The following is a 19,043-nucleotide window of genomic DNA, read 5'->3' on the forward strand; positions in this document are numbered from 1 at the left end:
CTTTTGTCTACAAATCTAAGGGAAAAGACATTGAAGTGATCTGCATGTTACAACCGCTAGAGTATGGGTGGTTTGGGTCATCGACAGGAGCTTTCCTTGATGTTGATACAATCTGGGTAGCCTTGCAGAAGGGGTGCAATGTCGCCATAAGGAATGGTGCCTTCGAGGTCTTCTACCAGCCAAGCTACAGCCATGGGGTCGCAGACCCTTGAAGGTAACATGCTGAGGAAGCTCTACCATTCGACCCTTGGCATATGCCACAGAGGATGAATTACGTTTTTTTTTGTGTTGGGAGGCCTCCTTGCTGTTTTTGAAGTTTGTCTTTGATGGGTTTGTGAAACTTTTTCTCTCTTTTAGACAGTGATCGAAGTGTTGTCCTATATTAGTTTGGAATGAGGTATTTGAGCTATCTATATATAATTTGTACAAACTTCTTTCCCTTGAACTAGCATTTGTAGTGGAATTAGACCCAGTCTATTTTCTCTGCATGGCATCAGAGCCTACTCTGCTTCAATATTAGACCACCCGCAGATGTGTTTGCCTATAAACTTCACACTCCAGATGTTCTTCCCTGAGCGTTGCGTTAAGGGGGTGTGTTATCCCACATTGATTTGAGATAAAATATTTAAGTTATATATATGACTTAGATAAATCTTTTTTCCTTGAGCTAACTTTTAAGATGGAATTAGACTTGTTTCATTTTTTCTATAGTAGCAGCGTTGCTAATTGGTGGCTGCCTCTCTTGTGCTTCTGTGCTAGCTTAGGGTTTCTTGAATCTTAGGCCTTGTTTGGATGTAGAGCTAGCTTTTGGAGCCTTTGTATTTTTTTATTTCATCTCTATGGTTCGGCTTTTGTTGAGACTAGTTTATGTAAGCATTTAGATTATGTTATTCCATTAATGAAATCTAGCTTCCAATAAAATAAGGAGTAGATATGTTAAAATAAAAAATAGAGATTAAAAAGGTAATTTATTTTATTATTTTATATATTATTGAGAGGAAAGAGAAACATTTACACTTTGTTTGGATAGGTGGAAAAGGGAGAGGAAGGAAAATAAGTAGGGGAAAATAACTTTGAAAAGACTTTTTCATTGTTTGGATAAGAGAAGTAAAATAAAGGAAGGAAGGAAAATAAATTTTATTTTCCTTTAGTTATTTTCTCTCCAAATTGGAGAGAAACTAAGAAATCAAAGAAAAAAAAACTAGATTTTAGTGCCAATTCTTTTACTTTCCCTCTTTTATTTTCCACTCATCCAAACACAAGGAGAGAAAATAAAGAATGAAAAATAAAAAATATTTTCCTTCTTTTATTTTCTTTCCTCTCTTAAAATTTATCCAAACATTCCCTTATGGGCATCCACATGGTGATGTTTACATTACATTGGTAGTAACGATGAAGAATCCAACGGCTCATACTCGGCAAAAGCACAGAGGTTGTCCCCCCTCCCCAACCAACCAGCATCCTAGGTATGTCATACTTTATTAACCCACAAGAGAAAACTCCACTTGCATTGCTCACACTCGGTCGTTATCTGTATCACCCCCTATACCATCACTCCTTGTGTACGCGCCCATTGGAATTTTTTTTTTTTTTTTATCACCCACACATATCACCAAGATAATTAAAAAAATTAGAATTTAATTCTTTAAAATAACAAAGTCATAGTTATTTTTTATTTTTAATGAAATAAATTAATTTATGAGATATATTTTTACTAATAGAATAAATTCTATTAAAATTTTTCATTAATTAATTATAAATAGTTTTTCCAAATTTTAAAAATTAAATTATTATAAATATTAAAATTATATAAACCAAAATATTATTAAAATTGAAATCAGATCAACTAAATTGTTATAAATTATGATTTTCTCATGTCCATTATAAAGTACTCCTAATTCATCATGAATTATGTCGAAAGTATAGTTTTAAAATTAATAATTTAGCCTCTATGTTTTATTTATATCAAATTAAAAGTCTTTATTTAAAAATAATATTTTTTAATTTAATAAAATAAAAATAAAATAATTTATTTTTAAGAATATTTTAGTCATTGCTGAAACGAAAGACTTTTGACAGTCATAATATAAAAATTAAACTATTATTTAAAAAAAATTATATGAAATATATTTTTTAATTTTAACATAAAAAAATAATTTACCCTTAAAAATAATTTTCACTTGTAAAAAATCTTAAAAAAATGCACCGGCAGGCTCATCTCACGTGACCTTATATAAAAAAAATAAAAAGAAATAGTCATGAGGCATGACATGCATGTATCCATGATCATCGTAGGTGGGTGGGAAGGTGGACAAGTGGGCTACGCAAGAGAAGATTAGTGGAGGAAGTCGCTTCGTTTCCCGCCAAAGGAGCTGACGTGGACCTAACCAATCGCATTTTCGCGCCAAAATGCCCATTTTACCGGTATTAAGACGAAATAGAGTCGAACACGTGTCCACATAGACTGACAAGTGTAAATCGATCGATCATTTAACTGACGATGAAAAGTCAGGGAGAGCGCTGCATCAATCGTTTCTCTTTTCGTAGTGCCAGCGTTGCAGTTACTTCTTTTATAGATTTCTTGAGTTTTATGCATATTAATTTTGTTAATAATATTTTAAGAAAATGGGTTATAATGATCAAGCCCATCATTTTTGCAGATGGGCTTCTTCCGATTTCAGATCCAATTTGATGATGAAAATAACCTAAAGGTCCGAGATATCTAAGGCCATGATGAAAAGGATTTCAAATTTGCATCATCGCATTTTAAGCTACAAAAAAGAAAATGCTCTAAGCAAGCAATCGAATCTAAGCTCGCTCATGAACTTGTTTGCATGGAAAAGGTTGTGCAAATCCTTAGCTCATCTCTACTCCATCAAGAAACATGAAAGGCATCAACCATCCAAATACGTAAATCTAGAATTTACCCTCAGCGACTGATCTAATCCCAATTTTCCAGGACATAGAGAAGTCTTTTCCTACAGGAATATTCAAACCTTTCATCTCTATCATCACACTCTTCTTAATATCTCCAACTTCAATATCCCCATGATATTTCTGTTCCAATAAGCTCAAACCTACCTTTGAAGCCCCAACAATAGGGTTTCCATTAACCTCTAGTGCAGATGGCGGCCCACTTCCGTCTAATCCCAACACAGTTACCTTCTCAATAATCCAACCCTTCTGTAAAGCAAACTTACCCTCCTGAACTTTTGACCAAACCTTTACAGTTCCCTGACTTGCAGTTGCATACAAATCAACATATGTTGAATACCCACTCCCAAGCTTCATTTCTGGAAGCTCATCATCATCAAGGTAAAGGTTCCCTTTGGCTTCTCCATGACTAGCCCCTGCAGGGAAGGTCACTATGAGGCTAAAAGGTGTCATTCTAGCTTGTTTAGAAATCAGTCCACCCTGCTGCATGGGTAGGATGGTATTCTGATACAAATGCACGTTAACCACATGCAAGGGGGCATCAAGAGTGACATATTGTCCCCCTTTTGATGTAATGGTTTGACTCATATCAAACACACTATACCAACTCCCTGGAGGAAAGAGTGCTTTAACCTGTGACTTCCCTTGCTCAAGCACCGGAGACACCATGAGACTGCTTCCTAGCAAGAACTGAGTGCTCAACCCATAACACTCGGTGTAATTTGGGAATGAGAAGAAAAGCGGTCTGGCAATTGGCGCCCCACTAATATGAGCCTCATAGTTCAATGTGTACAGATATGGAAGAAGCTTATACCTCATGCCCAGAGCATTTCTAGCGGATTCAGCAACCGACTCCCACTGATAAAGCTCCTGCCTTGGAGAGTAGTAGTTGGCATGATCCCTTGAGAAGGGGTAGAAAGCACCTACTTCAATCCACCGATTGCAAAGCTCTTCTGTGGGTGCAGGATAGAATCCACATATATCTGAACCAACCATTGGCACACCAAATATACCAAAATTTAGCATAGTAGATATGGAATACCTCAGATCCTCCCAAGTTCCCTTATTATCACCAGTCCAATGAGCGACATATTTGCCTGATCCAACATATGTGGAGCGTGATAAAATAAATGGTCGCTTGCCCTCAAGCCCTTGAAGGGCCTTGTGAGTGGCAATAGCTTGAGAGAATCCATACAGACTATGTGCATCATACTCCAAAACACCATTATAGTGGACTGCACTGGTCGCTATGGTTTTATACCCTATTGGCGCCTGTATCCCTGAAGCATTTATCTTGTAAGGTGGATCATCCCACCTTGTGGCCGTTATGTTCTTGCAATCCAGGCAACAGACCCAACCAGGTCCAGTTCCGCTAGGACATTGTTTGCCCTCTGGTATTGTGCAAAGTCCAGAACAAAAGTTTGAAGCTTCATTCATGTCAATCCATAGGCCATCAACAGGAACAAGTTCATGGAAGCGACGAATTTCATCACCCCACCATTCAACTGTTTTTGGATTGAGGAAGTCGGGAAAATTGACCGCTCCAGGCCAAACTTGAGCTAAGAAGGGCTTGCCATGATACTTGATAAATACATCATTGGCAATGGCTCTTTGGTATACACCGTAAGTAGAATTAACACCAATTCCAGGATCAATAATCACAATGTACTTCATTCCAATGCTGTGTATTTTCTCTAGGAATGCCAGGAGCTTTGGACGAGGGTAGTTGGTGGGGTTGAGGGTAAAATCCTTATGGCCATCCATGTGATCATCATCATTCCAGATCACATCCAGAGGGATCTGGGCCTTTTTGTAATTCTCAACCACATCTTCAACCACAGACAAGTTATGGTAGCCCCATCTGCACTGGTGGAATCCTGCAAAAAAAAATGGGTAAAAAGAGCATCGGAATGGTTTTTCTCTATTTAGTACCTTCAGCAATTTTGACAAGTCATGAGTTAGATTTATGAAGGGCGTTGAATATAACATTCCACACCACTCTTGTTTTGTTGATCGTAAACATTCTTGGCACTACTTTTCTTCCTTAGTTAACTTGTAACTTGCTCAAACATTGGCAATTGTTTCCAAAAAGCCAGAAGACAGCAACCAAAAACAAGTGTGATATGATTATATCTACTTTCTCCATATTAAAAAAAAAAAGAAAAAAAACATGTAGGCAATCACATAATAATTTTACTCATAATGAGATGGATTATGCATTTGACATTCAGGGATGGATTATGCATCAGGCCAGGCAAACACACACAAAATATTCATTCAGGGATGGATTATGCATTTGACATGAAGTTATTCACTAGTCCTAGACATTTTTAATTATTCAAGAAATAAAGAAAAATTTGACAACTTAACATCTCAGTTTTCTATCATATAATTACTGTGCATTTTCCATTAGTGAAAAAGGAACTAAAACAGCTTTTTTGAGGGAGGTGAATCAAAGACCTTTTACACTGGGAGAATATACTTGAGATAAGATGGCTATATTGTGCAAATAAATCTAGCAGCCTTAACAAAATGCAAGAACACCAACTAATGAACTAAATTGGTAACATCACCATTTTAAAAGAAATTCAACCTCGCTTTCAGAAAGCCACATTCCTGGAGTTACAGGTGACAAACCTCAGCCATCACATGTGGCCATTCCAGCCTACCCACTAACACATTAATTAATTATTTCAAGAAATGTCCATTTCGCCTTGTCACTAATTTCAGCTGAAAAAAGGGGATTTTTTCCGTACAGGTATATTGTGTAATTGAATTTACGTAAAAAAAGTTGAATAAAAAAATTTACGGGAATGAGGTGACATGAACAGAAGAGTTAGTCAAAATAACGTATTAAAACAAAAACGCTAATCAAAGTAGCGAGCAAGGTCACTGGGCTAAAAAACAAAATGCTATTAAAATTAACGTTTTTGCATGAAAACGGAATAAAAAAAAAATTTTGCACTAAAACGCTATTGATAATAGCGTTTTAGATGTGGGTGCGCTGTACAACACCAAAACGCCATTTTGAATGGCGTGCTCATATTGTGATATTTTTTAAATTAAATTTCTTTAACGTTATTGCTTTATGAGGCATATAATGTAGTGGGAATTTTTTTGTTTTATTTTTTAAAAGATGTTAATTTTGTATTTTTAAAGATATATTAGTTTTATAGATTAAAAACATTAATAACAGCATTTATTATCAAAAATATGTAATGTAATTTTTTTAAAAATATGTTAGTTCTATAAATTTAAAAAATTAAAGTTGAAAATTTAACCGTATTTATTAATGAAAATTAATATTATAATTATTTTAAAAAAGATATTAATTTTATATTTTTAAAAGTATTTAATTTTATATTAATTTATTTTTTAAAAGATGTTAATTTTGTATTTTTAAAGGTATATTAGTTTTAAAGATTAAAAACATTAAAGTATAAAATTTTAACAGCATTTATTAATGAAAATATATAAAATAATTTTTTTAAAAATATGTTAGTTTTATAAATTAAAAAAAAAATTAAAGTTTGAAAATTTAGCCGTATTTGTTAATGAAAATTAATATCATAATTATTTTAAAAAATATATTAAATTTTAATATTTAATTAGCATTTTTTAACTGCAGCCACTTTGATTAGCGTTTTTTAGCTGCTCGCCACTTTGATTAGCGTTTTCATTTTAATACGCTATTTTGACTAACATCTTCTGTTCATGTCACTCCATTTTTATTGATTCACACCCTTTTCTGTAAGTTCAATTACACAATATACCTGTACGGAAAAAAATCCCTGAAAAAAGGGCCAAAAATTAAACTAAACATGAGGCCAGAGAATCACATGAAAGATTACAGGGCAGTGGGGAATTTGGATTTGTTACGTACGTCCTGTAATCCAACATGGATATTTGCCTCATGTTTCATTCATCAACCGACATGACAATTGCTATAGAGCAAGGGAACACAATAGAACAATATACATTCCCCACAACCTAAGGTTAGTCCCTCTCTTATGGTACATGGCAGCCATAGATTCAAAGCAAAGGATCATATGATACAGACTATGGAGGCCTAAGAAAATGCCAATATACTATTAGCGTCATGTGGGACCTATGTGAGTAATGACCGTGGCAATGTTCTTGGGCCCGGGTCAGTACTTATCAACGCATAGTGATAGCAATTAAGGATTGATTGATTAATTTCCACCTCATGTAGGGAAGATAAAATTTTGGACAGCAGGAAGTGCAACGATGGATTAATGGTGCTCCTCTGGGTCCCCTAGTTGCTTTGCACAAAACATTTACAAAATGGTCTAGATTTTTGCTTGCAAAACTTAGCCAAAAATCTCAACAATGAGATATGGTCTGAGAAAGATGTCGTTATCTGTAATACAGACCTAGAGCACTAAACATCCATCAAAAGATCATTTAGAGCTAAAAGTTGTTTCTGCAGAAACGCAAAATCTGTTGATAGGTGGGAACTTTAAGCGTTACAATAAAGCAAAACAAATTGTGGACCAACCCCACCACCCTCAAATAATAATAATAGAAGAAAAAGATCAATAGCGGTGCCTAATCTGATATCAATGATGTATAATTATGATATCTATCTCGTCTTTAATCACGCGCATCGCTCGACTTATAACATATTAGTGGTATTATAATTAACACCAGATAAATTGATTAGCAAGTACCATTCTTGCATATAGGTCCATTCCATTATTTTCTCAAAAATCTCATCTACACGACAGAACAAATCGAATTAAACAACGGCGAAAAACAAAAAAGCACCGTTGTCCACTGGTCTAGTAAAACAAGCCAACGAAGCTATTTGTCCTTTTATGTAAGCTATAGTTACTCCCGTCAATAAAAATAATTACTAGTGAGCAGATACTAAATTTAAACAGGGGAAGGGAGTTAAGAATGAAACATACCAAGAGCCCAGTAAGGCATTGGAGCAGGTCTACCGATTAACGTTGTGTACTGGTCGACAACGGCCAAAGGAGAGGGTCCAGAAAAGAAGTAAAAATCGAAAACACCCCCAATAATCTTGTATGTGAGGGAAGTTCCTCTGTAGAACACATCCATGCCATTACTGTTGAGAAGAAGAACCGAATGAGCAGAGGGCTGCCCGTTCACGTTCCTAAGATCCATGTACACCGGATGAGACCCATACAAATCAGCATTAAGATTAATGGCTGAGATATCAGTAGTATACAGAGTATATGGATCTCCAGGGTACAGTTTGATTCCGTGTGGCTGCGTGTTCTCTCCGAGACCGTAAAGTGAAGCATCTTTGGGCAATTTTGTGGATATCTCCAGATATTGGTCTTTGAAGACCATTTCGCCAAATGGGTCGGAATTATCGGAGCTCGTATTGAAAAGGGTCTGCCCATTTGATTTTCTCTTAACTGCAAAACTAAATGGGTCCGCTTTGTAGCTAAAGATAAGCTCAGAGCCTGAGAATTCCTGAACTGTTATTGGATTCTTTCTCGATCTCCCAATTGTTTGCTTCAATACCGGCGGTTGCTCTCTGGGCAATAGATTGTACGGAACTTCCCACCTGCTCTTCTCTGCATCAGTGATGTGAATCCTTAAACGATCCTGCGTTTCATGCCTGCAAGAACCGTTTTCAAGGAAAGGTACGTTGGGAACCATGAACATACAAAACTTGAAAACAGAAACACGAAAAAAAAAAAAAAGCAGTTGGATACTTGACAAAGAGCTGCAAGAGGGGGATATCAGGGCCGTAGATATTGTTCTTCTGCTTGACTTGGAGGTGGCCCAAAATGCCTCCATCACGAGTCTCTTCAATAGAGATGAGACGATAGCCCTCTCCAATCTTAGTAGGCGTGGAGGATGGGCTTACTCCATTAAAACACAGGATCAAAACAAGAAAAACTGAAGCGTAAGTAGTAGAAGGGAACATTTGCTTACTAGTAGTGACTAGTCAGGAGAAGAGAAGACGAGAAGAGGACAAGAGTCTCCGTTACAAAGACTGGCGTTGGAAAGCGTTATATATAAAAAGAAAGAAAGGGGTTGCCAAGGAAAAGTAACCAGGATCTTCCCGCTAAACCCGGTTCAGTATATAACAAAGGTACAAGGTGAATATATTTATATTTTAAATTTATGATAAATTAAATTTAAGTTAAAATTTATTAAATAATTAAATTTATATTAAAAAATATAAAATAAGATAAATTTTATTAATTATTTTTTAATTTATATATTTATTTTATTTTAATCATTTAATTTTAATTTTTTAAATAAAATTTTTTATTTTTAATTTTATTTAAAATAATTATTTTTATATATAATAATAAATTTTTAATTTTAAAAAAATTATTCTTTTTTTTTTATTTTTTTTACAAAAAAATATTAAATTCTCTCTTAAATATGTTGAAATATCAACCGACGTCTGTTATTGAATTCGCTCGGCTTATTTTTGTTAATAAATAATTATTATTAATAAATTATTTTAATTTAATTATATATATTATTTATTGGTAATAATATTTTATTAATATATGATATTTTATTAATATTTTATTTTTTATATAGAAAATCAATAAATTTATTTATTAAATATTAATTTAATGTTAATTAAAAAATAACTTAAAATTTTAAGATTTTTTTAAAATAAAATTAAAATCGATTGATTTTATTTTATTAAATTTAAATTGGGAAGTTTAGGCAATATACCCGCGTGAGTGGCAATGGCATGGGACCGCGATGGTCATTGGGCGACTGGGGTCCAAAATGGGTCACGATTTCATTTCCTTTTCAATCTGTGGTGGATCTCCGCTTTGATGAAGGCGGAAGGCTTCATTCATGGGAAATGGAATATCTCTAAAACCACGCAAGAATATCTCATACGATACTAAAAAGCCTTAGTAAAAAAAGGTTTAAAATTACAGTAAAGTGACGGGGATTTATAGGAAGAAGAAAAAAAAAGGGAGAATTGTGACAGATAGAAAGCATATCAAATGAGGAACAGAAGTGGAAAAATATTGGATTATGATTAAATTTTTGTTAAATTAATACAAGCTGATATGAAAATGATAGAAGATTAAGGACAGTAACCAGGTGAGATAGGATCCAAGGTTTGATTTATATATATATATATATATATATAGTACAAATTCTATATGAAACCCTTCCATATAAATTAATTAAGGTGGTACTTAATTGTCCCAATAGAATGTAATTAATGTTTTATTTGGAAAAAAAAATGTCTACTCTAAGTTTAGTTCAAAATGGATCAAATTAAATATTTTTAATTTTAAATCAAATCAAAATTAATTTTATTAAAAAAATTATTTGTCTAACATGATACAGTCTCGTGACCCATTATTTAAAATATTGTCTATGCATAACAACCGTGCTTCATCATTAATAAATATATTATATACAATCTATTAATGCATTATATTTTGGACCATAACATTGTTTTAAATAAAATTAATTAAATTGTATGGTGGGGTGGTTCATATAATACAAAGACATATTCCTGATTATGTTGCATGATGAATATAAAATATTAAATATATAATCCAAAAGATTACTTTGTCTCTTATACGTGCAAACCAAGCAATTTTAATAATAAATTAATAATTCTCAGAAAGTAAGCTTGATTCTCGCTAGCAAGAATTTTGAGTGAAGTCGAATCTATCGTAATTTGATTAGACACATCTACTGTATTATGCATTCCTCTGTCCAAGACCATTGTTGCAGATAAGCAAGTATGATACTTCACTGATAACAGACTTTATTCGGTGAAGTCTGGTTATTATTATGTGGAATGTGAACATGTTTTGGATCAAAGATCCTCAACAGCTCTAAATGTCTTTTTCAGGTTTTTCTTTTGCTGCTTCTGCATCTCCTTGGAAGCAAATTTGGTCCTTGAAAATGCCAGAAAAGCTGAAGCATTTTTTGTGGACAGATAGTCATGGGAAATAGTTTTGATTTTGAGTGTTAACCAAATGGCTTGATTCTTGCTAAGCATAGTACTGAGCTCCAATTAATTGCAGATATGAGGAGGATCATTTCGAGGGATTTGGCACTTTCAGTAGTGTGTTTCGTGAAGGGAACGCCTGTGCTGATTATTTGGCAACACATCTCGAGGTATAATCATCATTATAGAATTGTTTCTTGAAATCTACTGTTTTTCTATAGTTGGATTTGTTGATATTAGATTCTAGGCTATTTCTATCATTATAAAAAAAAAAAGAAAAAAGAAAAAAAGAAACACTAATCAATTGCTCCCATTTTTTTTAATTGTATATTTTGGATTAACTAAGTTTTATTGAAGAGTGAAAGGAGAAAAAAAAAATTAAAGTGGAATCCCTTTTCTCCGAATAAGAAGAGCCCAATGATGAAATAATCTTTGCATTGAAAAGCCTTGACACAGAAGTCTTCACTTTGGACTCAGACTCAAATTCTATTAAGGTCATATTTAAGCTAATTTTATAATACAAAAAATGGAATATCCTCCTAAAAACTTTAACAACAGAAACTAGGTAATCCTCAATGGCTAAATCTTTTTCCCTGCTCTTTCTTCGCCCAAAATCCATTGCTTTCTCAACAACAAGCTCAATGAAATCCACATTCTCTCCCTTCCTTTTTCAGAACCCAAATCTCTAAGCAAATTGGTATTCTCTCCTCTACAGAAGCTCTTCTCCACCAATTTTTTTTTTTTCACTCCATACCCTCTTCAATATGAGATGATTATCAAACGCCCAACTGATTGAATTGAAATAAATCAAAACAGTTTAACTAGTGATTTAATCCAATTTAAAGTTTTAAAAAATTGAAATAAAAAATAAAGCATTGGATTATATCAAATTCGAATGGAAGCAGAATCAAATGAAAATCAGAATTAAAATTATACCGAAATCATCAATACCGAGACTGGAGGTGGCGGCAGCAACGAGTGCAAAAATTGTACTAGCAAAAGCTAGGTCAGCCTTTACGTGTTCTGTTCTGTAGTGTAGTGTCGCTAAGCCTGTCAATGGAATGGCTCTGCCCCTTGCAACAATCTTAGGGCCCAAAATCAGGAGTTGAAGATCCAGAAGGTTGAAGAAAGGCCCATATATGGACAAAATTCAATTGCTCACACACAGCAAATGGGTAAAGTCACTCTACTCCACCCAACTGAAACGCCATAAGTGGCCCATTAAAATTGTCCTTACTAGTTGGATTCTAGATTATTGCAATCTTATCTACATCATCAAGAGGATTTTTCAAGAAGCTGCAAAGGGACATAGATATATTGTTCTGCTTCAATACACAGCTACCAGCTACAGGCGTTGATGAATAATGATGGTCCCTAATTCGCAGAGAGTAGAGGAATTGCAAGGGCACTCACTTCCACCATTTTGCTTCAGCTTTTCTATGTTGCTTTATTTTTTCCACGCCACATAAAATCAAATCTCAACATATTTTATTATGAAAATATTTTTGCTAATAGTTAATTTTTTCTAAATATAAATCCTCCTAGTCAAAAAAGGATATATATATATATATATATATATATATATATATATATATATATATATATATATATATATATATATTCATAAAATACTACTATATTTGGATGGACTTTGGGTTAGTTTAAATAATGGATTCATGGTTCCAATTTCAAGCTCATGGGCTAAATAGGCCGAGATGTCATCCACTTATATCAACTCCAAAACAATCAATAATTTCTGGCCCAAATTGATTTTTTTTTTTAACCTGGGACTTTGGAGCTGATTGTATTGTTGTATTTTAGAGAGGTTAATTTTATTATTGATATTTCAATTAATTATTTTTCAAAATATTTAGTTTTAATTTGTTTGTAAGTATCAGTTTGTTGTAATTTTTTAATAATTAAGTTTACTATAATCAAATTCTGATAAATGTTTAATATAAAATTAATATGCCAAAACATTAATTATATTAAACTTTTTTTTATTATAAAAATAAATGTACAGATAGATAAATCCACCATATACATAACAAAGAACATAACACTTGTTATATCCACACACATTATAGAAACATCTCACCAGTTCAAAGTATAAAATATTTTAATTGATTATATTAATTGAACATAAATATACCACCACAGCAAGAGGTCTAGAATTTAAACTCATACTTGATGAATCTCCCTTCTTGAAAGCAGCGATATTGAGCTTTTCAAAAAGCAGACTGTGAATCCCTGAATCTTTCATCTCTGAGATATAATTTTACCTAGCTTGGCGATTCAATATGGTCCTAAAAAGCGGCTTAAAGCAACAAGATCCAAGGATGGCTACAAGTTTTTATCCCTTATCTTAGCCTACCATTAAAATCAGATAAGAGCTCAAGATTAATTATCAATAGAAGTTACATGCAGATCCCTTGGCATAATTACTAAATCACTTTTCCAAAGGTCTTTTCTTGGATAATATCTATAATTTCTTTTATTAAAAGTTTAATTTAATCCTCAATTATATCACCGTCAAATCCTATGAAACTCATTCCCTGTAACCCATAAAAAAATGCCTTTGTTTATGTGCAATGGTTATTGTCCTGAAAATCAAATCCACCTCAAGAAATTGGAGACCCGTCTCCTTCTTCGCTTCCACTCTTACAAATGTTCTGTCTTCAACTAGAAAAAGTCGAGCCAATAGTTGCCCTGACAACAACACCTACTCTTGATCTTTCTGACGCGTTCTCCAATTTGAGAAAGAAGGCAACATAAGCAACTCATTTTCATTGTGTTGAAATTTGGAATAATAAGAAAGATGAGACAAAATGATAAAGTGGATGATTAGCGTGGTTGCGATTATTGAAGGTCTCTATCTATGAATACAAAACCTCAAGAACTAAATAAGAGTATATATTTATAATTAATGGAAGATATAAGATATGTATGGCATATGCTATTAATAAAACACAAATTACTCATTTATATAAGTATCAGTTAACTCATTGATTTTTTTTTGTAATCAATCACTTGAGTTATAAGTGATGATGAAGTGTACAACTTAAAAATAGTGAAAATGGATAGTTGAATGAAATCAGAATGCTCGTCTATTTTGAAAGATGGAATCATGTTTGAAATGAATGTGATCAACCAGATTTAATATCATTAATAACAGAACTAAAAATTTTATTTAGGTCCAATCAAAATATGTAATTCATAAAAATAATATATATACAGTGACAAATCAGAAATTTAATTTAAGTTATTCGATTAAAATATTTAGTATATATATAAATAATAAATTTAAAAAAAATAAAATAAAATTCACTTGATAAAAATTAAAAGAAATTGTTGTTAATTAAAAAAAATATAATGAATGCATAACATTAGGAATTATTAAACTTACAAATGTATGGAGGGCTTAAATTAAAAAATCTGTCCATTTTATCTTGAATTTAATTTTTTTTAAAGTAATCATAAAAAATAAATTTAATTAAAATTATAGATTAAATAAAATAAATAACATGATTTTAATTTATAATGAGAATTTTTTTTATTAATTTGTGTATAATGAAATTATAGCAATGAGATTATAAGAAAAAAATCACTAAAATTTCAAATTCATGAAAAAATGATAAGAGATACTAAACTTTCATTTCACAATCTTATTCAATAATTTAAATTTCAAAGAAAAGAAATTGGTGATTGAGGTAAAATAAAATTGATGGAGACAAAGATGTCAAAAGAAAATGATGTTTTGAATTTTTTTTCTGATAAAAATATTTGCATTCACTGTAACACCCCTATTTGCATGGCCTGGTATATTTTACTGTTACGATGACCGATGTCGGTCCGGACAATTAAGAAAATTAGAACCATGTCTAAGACATATAGATAAGCTCTGAACTCAAATAATTAGTGATTGACAGATAGGTAAGTATAAATAAGAAAAACAAAGCATAAGAAGTTAAATGAGCCGGGAGTCACAACGATAGGTGACCTTCCTGAGAAGTGACTGCGAAGGCCATCATAACCCAAATTCTGAACTGAAAATTTTGACGCCGCGGTCCTTAGGACTATTACGAACATAGTGGAAAAGAGAAAATCACGAAAAAAAAAATGTTATGTAGGTCAAATAATTAGGTCAGGGATCCAGAAGAAATATCAAATAACTTGCAAACCGGATCAGACCGGCGAGGGGCAATTTGGTCAATTCACCCCTAGAGGTGACTTTTGACCTAACTGTCCAATAAAATCGGAGAAACAATAATTTCGGAGCTGAAAATTTAATTAAAAAACTAATAAAAAAATAAAGAAAAAAGAAAAAGAATTGAAAATATGATTTATTACATCATACCTATGGCATCACATATGGTGTCAAAAGTGATAATTATTTTCCTACAAATTTTGACTAAGTCAAATTAAATTAATTATACATAAAATAACCAAAAAAGAAAAAAAAATCATTTCTTTTCTTCTCCCCATTTTTGGCCGGCTTGCTCCTCTCCCCTCTCCTCCATGCGCAACCTCCATTAAAGCTTGAATACAAGCTTAATTTTCTACTCAATTAAACCTAAATCCTCCAAAACTTTCCATTAAAACTTGTTATCCCAACTTAAGAAGGAGATTGGAAAGTGAAGAAAATTTGGTGATTGAAATTCAAGGTTGAGGTTAGTTGTTTGAATTGGAATTTCTTTGTTTAACACTTACGTTTTTAGTTCAAGTAACTTAGATTTTAACTTAAAATTCAAGGAAAACTATTTGGGGGACCAAAGAGGATTTTCGGCCAGCCTATAAGGGTATTGGAATTTTATGATTTTGATGGAATTGAAGAATTAGTTAAGTTGAATTGAGTGTATAGAGGTTGAGTATAAACTTTAATTGCATTAAATTACACAAATTGTGTAATTAGGGTTCTTGAGCATTTTGAAAATTGGGAAAAATTTTGGGAAAATGGTCAATTGATGCAATTGACCTTAATTGAGGTGAGAAATGGTCAATTAGGACCATTTGTGATATGTTTGAATTGGTAGAATGAGATTGCAATTCAGATTGGTTAGGACCTTGTTCTGGCAGCTTGACCTAGGTCTTTTTCAGGGACCAAAACTAAAAATTTATCAACCCAATTGGTGTGAGGCCAATTAGGAATGAAACTAAACACATAACGGCCTATTTTTCATTTAGAAACCATGCCCATAAAATGACTTTAACATGGTGAACAATTAGGTCAAACCTAGGTATAGTGCACTGCCACTGTACCAAAATGACCAAATGAACAGTATTTGTTCATTTGGCCATAACTTGGGCTATACAGGTCCAAATGACCTGATTTTTATGGCATTGGAAAGGTATGATATAGCACTACAACTTTTATGAAGAACACCAACCCAAATTCTGCCCATAACCCAGTCATTTTACCACCTAAAATTAGTAGTCCAAAACTGCCAGAACCAAAGTAGGTACCCAGAAATCTTGGTTAAACCAATCCAGCCATCCATATTCAAATGGCCATATTTTGGGCTACAAAACTCCAAATGGAGTGATTCAAAAAGGGAATTAAAGCTAAGACAATAGAGAATAACTTTTATGTAGAACATTTAGCCAAATTCCCACAGCAACTTGACTAATGGAACAGTGCAAAATAGGACACCAAAACTGAAAATTTGGAAATGCACTTAGGAGACTTAGAAATTGAAGGGACAACTAAAACCAATAAATTAGGTAACCAAAATGTGGTATGTGGGTGTAGTGGAAATTCTCATACCTATTAAGCATAAGATAGTCAACATTTTGACTTGAATAGTACCATGAATAGTAACACCGAAATAAAAATTTCAAAAGACGTTAATTTACTCATATTAGGACTAGAATTGAGTATATATGAATTTAATTATTAGATTTATTATGAGATAAGATACTGAAACGCTGTAAATTGTGTGTTTCAGCTAAAAAAGACCCGAAAGGGATAAAGAACTGATTTAAGGCCTAGAGGCTACTCACATCAGGTTTGTGCACAATAATTTTTGTTTAAGTATTTTATTGTTGAAAATTTAATTTTTGTGTTAATTATGAATTGTGTTGTCATTTTATTATTACAAATATGACTTTGGACATTGATCAGATTTCTCACAAATTATTTGAATAAATCATTTTGAATTGATTTTGTGTTCACACTTAGCATGACAGTACCACACTTAGCATGACAGTACCACATTATTCCTCCTCCATTTATGGGGTTGAGATCGATTATTTTCCTCCCTCTCTGGCTTACCAGTTGAGGTCGAGATCGGATGAGTACTCATTAGCTAGCTAGCCACCTCCCTTATTGATTTCGATTAGTGAGGTTGTAGATTGCTTTGTTATAGTGTATAACACGGCATTAATCGAAAATTTTGTGTCATGGCTTAAGATGTGTATGGATTGGCAATACTATGTTATTAAATTGTTTGACTAAAATTGTGTTATAATGAGTTGTGAAATTTGTGAAAAGAAATTGTGAATTGTTAATAAATATTTTACATTACGTATTTTACATTTTGTTGTGCACCACTGAGTATTTTTATACTTAACGATAGCTTCTTTTGCTATCGCAGATAGAGGCAAGGAAAAGGCAGCAAAGTGAGCTACTGAATTGTTAGGGACTATACAGAGACTTTTATTCGGGTATTTAATTATACCCTTGTAATTATTTGATGTAAATAATTTTGGAGTCAGATGTATTATTGTAACTGAGCAGTTGTACAGTCAATGTGTAAATATATTACCTTTTGGATTTTGATGTCTGTACATTTAACTGTAAATGTAAGTTACTTATTTTGAATGCATTGTGCATAGCTTATTTTGAAATATTTGAGACAAATTTCATTTTGAATTGTGGAGATGGATGGGATTTGTGTTGATATGAGTTTTGGTGGTTAAATTGGTGAAGTGTAATATTATTGGAAGTGTTTTTCCTACAGGTAAATTTTTTTATTTTTCTCAATTACTGCCGGCACTCTGCTGAAATTTTTTCAGAATTTGCGAAAAAATAAACTTGGTCAAAAATTTCACATAACTTTTCAACTTCAATTAAATGTTTTTAATTCCTACCAAAAATGCTCACTACTTCCAAAAAGTAAGAAAATTGTTTTAAAATTCCTTGTAGTGTATTTAATGGGTTATCGGTAGACGGAGTCGGTAATTCATTAGGTATACTACGGGATCATGTTATACCTTACAGAGGGGTAAGGTGTGACATTCACTATGATATATATTTTTTTAAAGGTATAAACAATTTAGAGTTTTTTTATAAAATTACTAATTAACCCCTATAAATTTTTAAACTATTGGGGTCCAATGCCCATCAAAATTTGATAGACAATTGTAACAAAAAAAAAATAATTTTTGAGAAACTACCACTATATCTATACCCTTAAAAAATTTTAAAATGCTTACTAAAATTTTACGGTGTCAGTGCCCCCATAAAATTTATATGGCAATAGCAAAAAATACTAATTTTTTTTGATAAACTACCGCTATATCCCTAAAAAATTTTGAGAACTTAGGGGGCACTCAATGCCTCCTTGGCCCAATTATGACTTCGTCCCTGAATACCATATTGAAATTTGGAATGGTAGAAAGGGTGAGAGACCATTCACCATAAATTTATACCCCTAATCATCATTCATTCATTTAAAACAAGCAAATTAGCTTAATTGATTGCGACTTTAATTAAAAACCTCTCATGAGGTATTGCGGTCGATTCCTCTTGCCAACACTAAAAAAATTAGCTTATATAAAAAAGAGAGAGAGAATAATTAGTGTAGTTCAATTGTTTAGAGCTTACGTCTATAAACACAAAGTCTCAAGATCTACTTTTTATTCATTCTTTGTGTTTGTGTGTACAATATAATATATATAAAACTCCATATTTATAATAGACAATAAATAAAAATGTCCACCAGAAACAAAACTATGTATAACAACTTAAAAAGATCTGAAATTTATAACCCTTAGCTTTTGCCCATTTAACCCCATTTGAACTCAACTACATTTATGACTTCGAAAACTTAGATGCCTCATTCTGCAAATGTGAGTTGACAAACTATGGTCCTCCCTTCCCTCCTTCAGCAATGTTATTATCTCCGAACACTAACTATTTTAAGAAGCTTGTGGCACA

At 32.5% G+C, this 19,043-nt stretch overlaps 1 protein-coding gene across 1 annotated transcript; it reads right to left on the minus strand.

The window, feature by feature from the left end:
• Positions 1-2,721: 2,721 nt before the first annotated feature.
• On the minus strand, positions 2,722-8,927 carry LOC110667253 (alpha-xylosidase 1). Its single transcript, XM_021828051.2, has 3 exons — positions 8,646-8,927; positions 7,866-8,548; positions 2,722-4,811 (listed from the first exon to the last, which is right to left on the minus strand). Exons 1-3 carry the CDS (start codon positions 8,858-8,860, stop codon positions 2,917-2,919), a joined length of 2,793 nt encoding a protein of 930 aa, XP_021683743.2. The 5' UTR covers positions 8,861-8,927; the 3' UTR covers positions 2,722-2,916.
• Between the last annotated feature and the right edge of the window lie 10,116 nt (positions 8,928-19,043).

This window comes from Hevea brasiliensis, chromosome 13 (assembly GCF_030052815.1).
Source record: "Hevea brasiliensis isolate MT/VB/25A 57/8 chromosome 13, ASM3005281v1, whole genome shotgun sequence".
Taxonomy (NCBI): domain Eukaryota; kingdom Viridiplantae; phylum Streptophyta; class Magnoliopsida; order Malpighiales; family Euphorbiaceae; genus Hevea; species Hevea brasiliensis.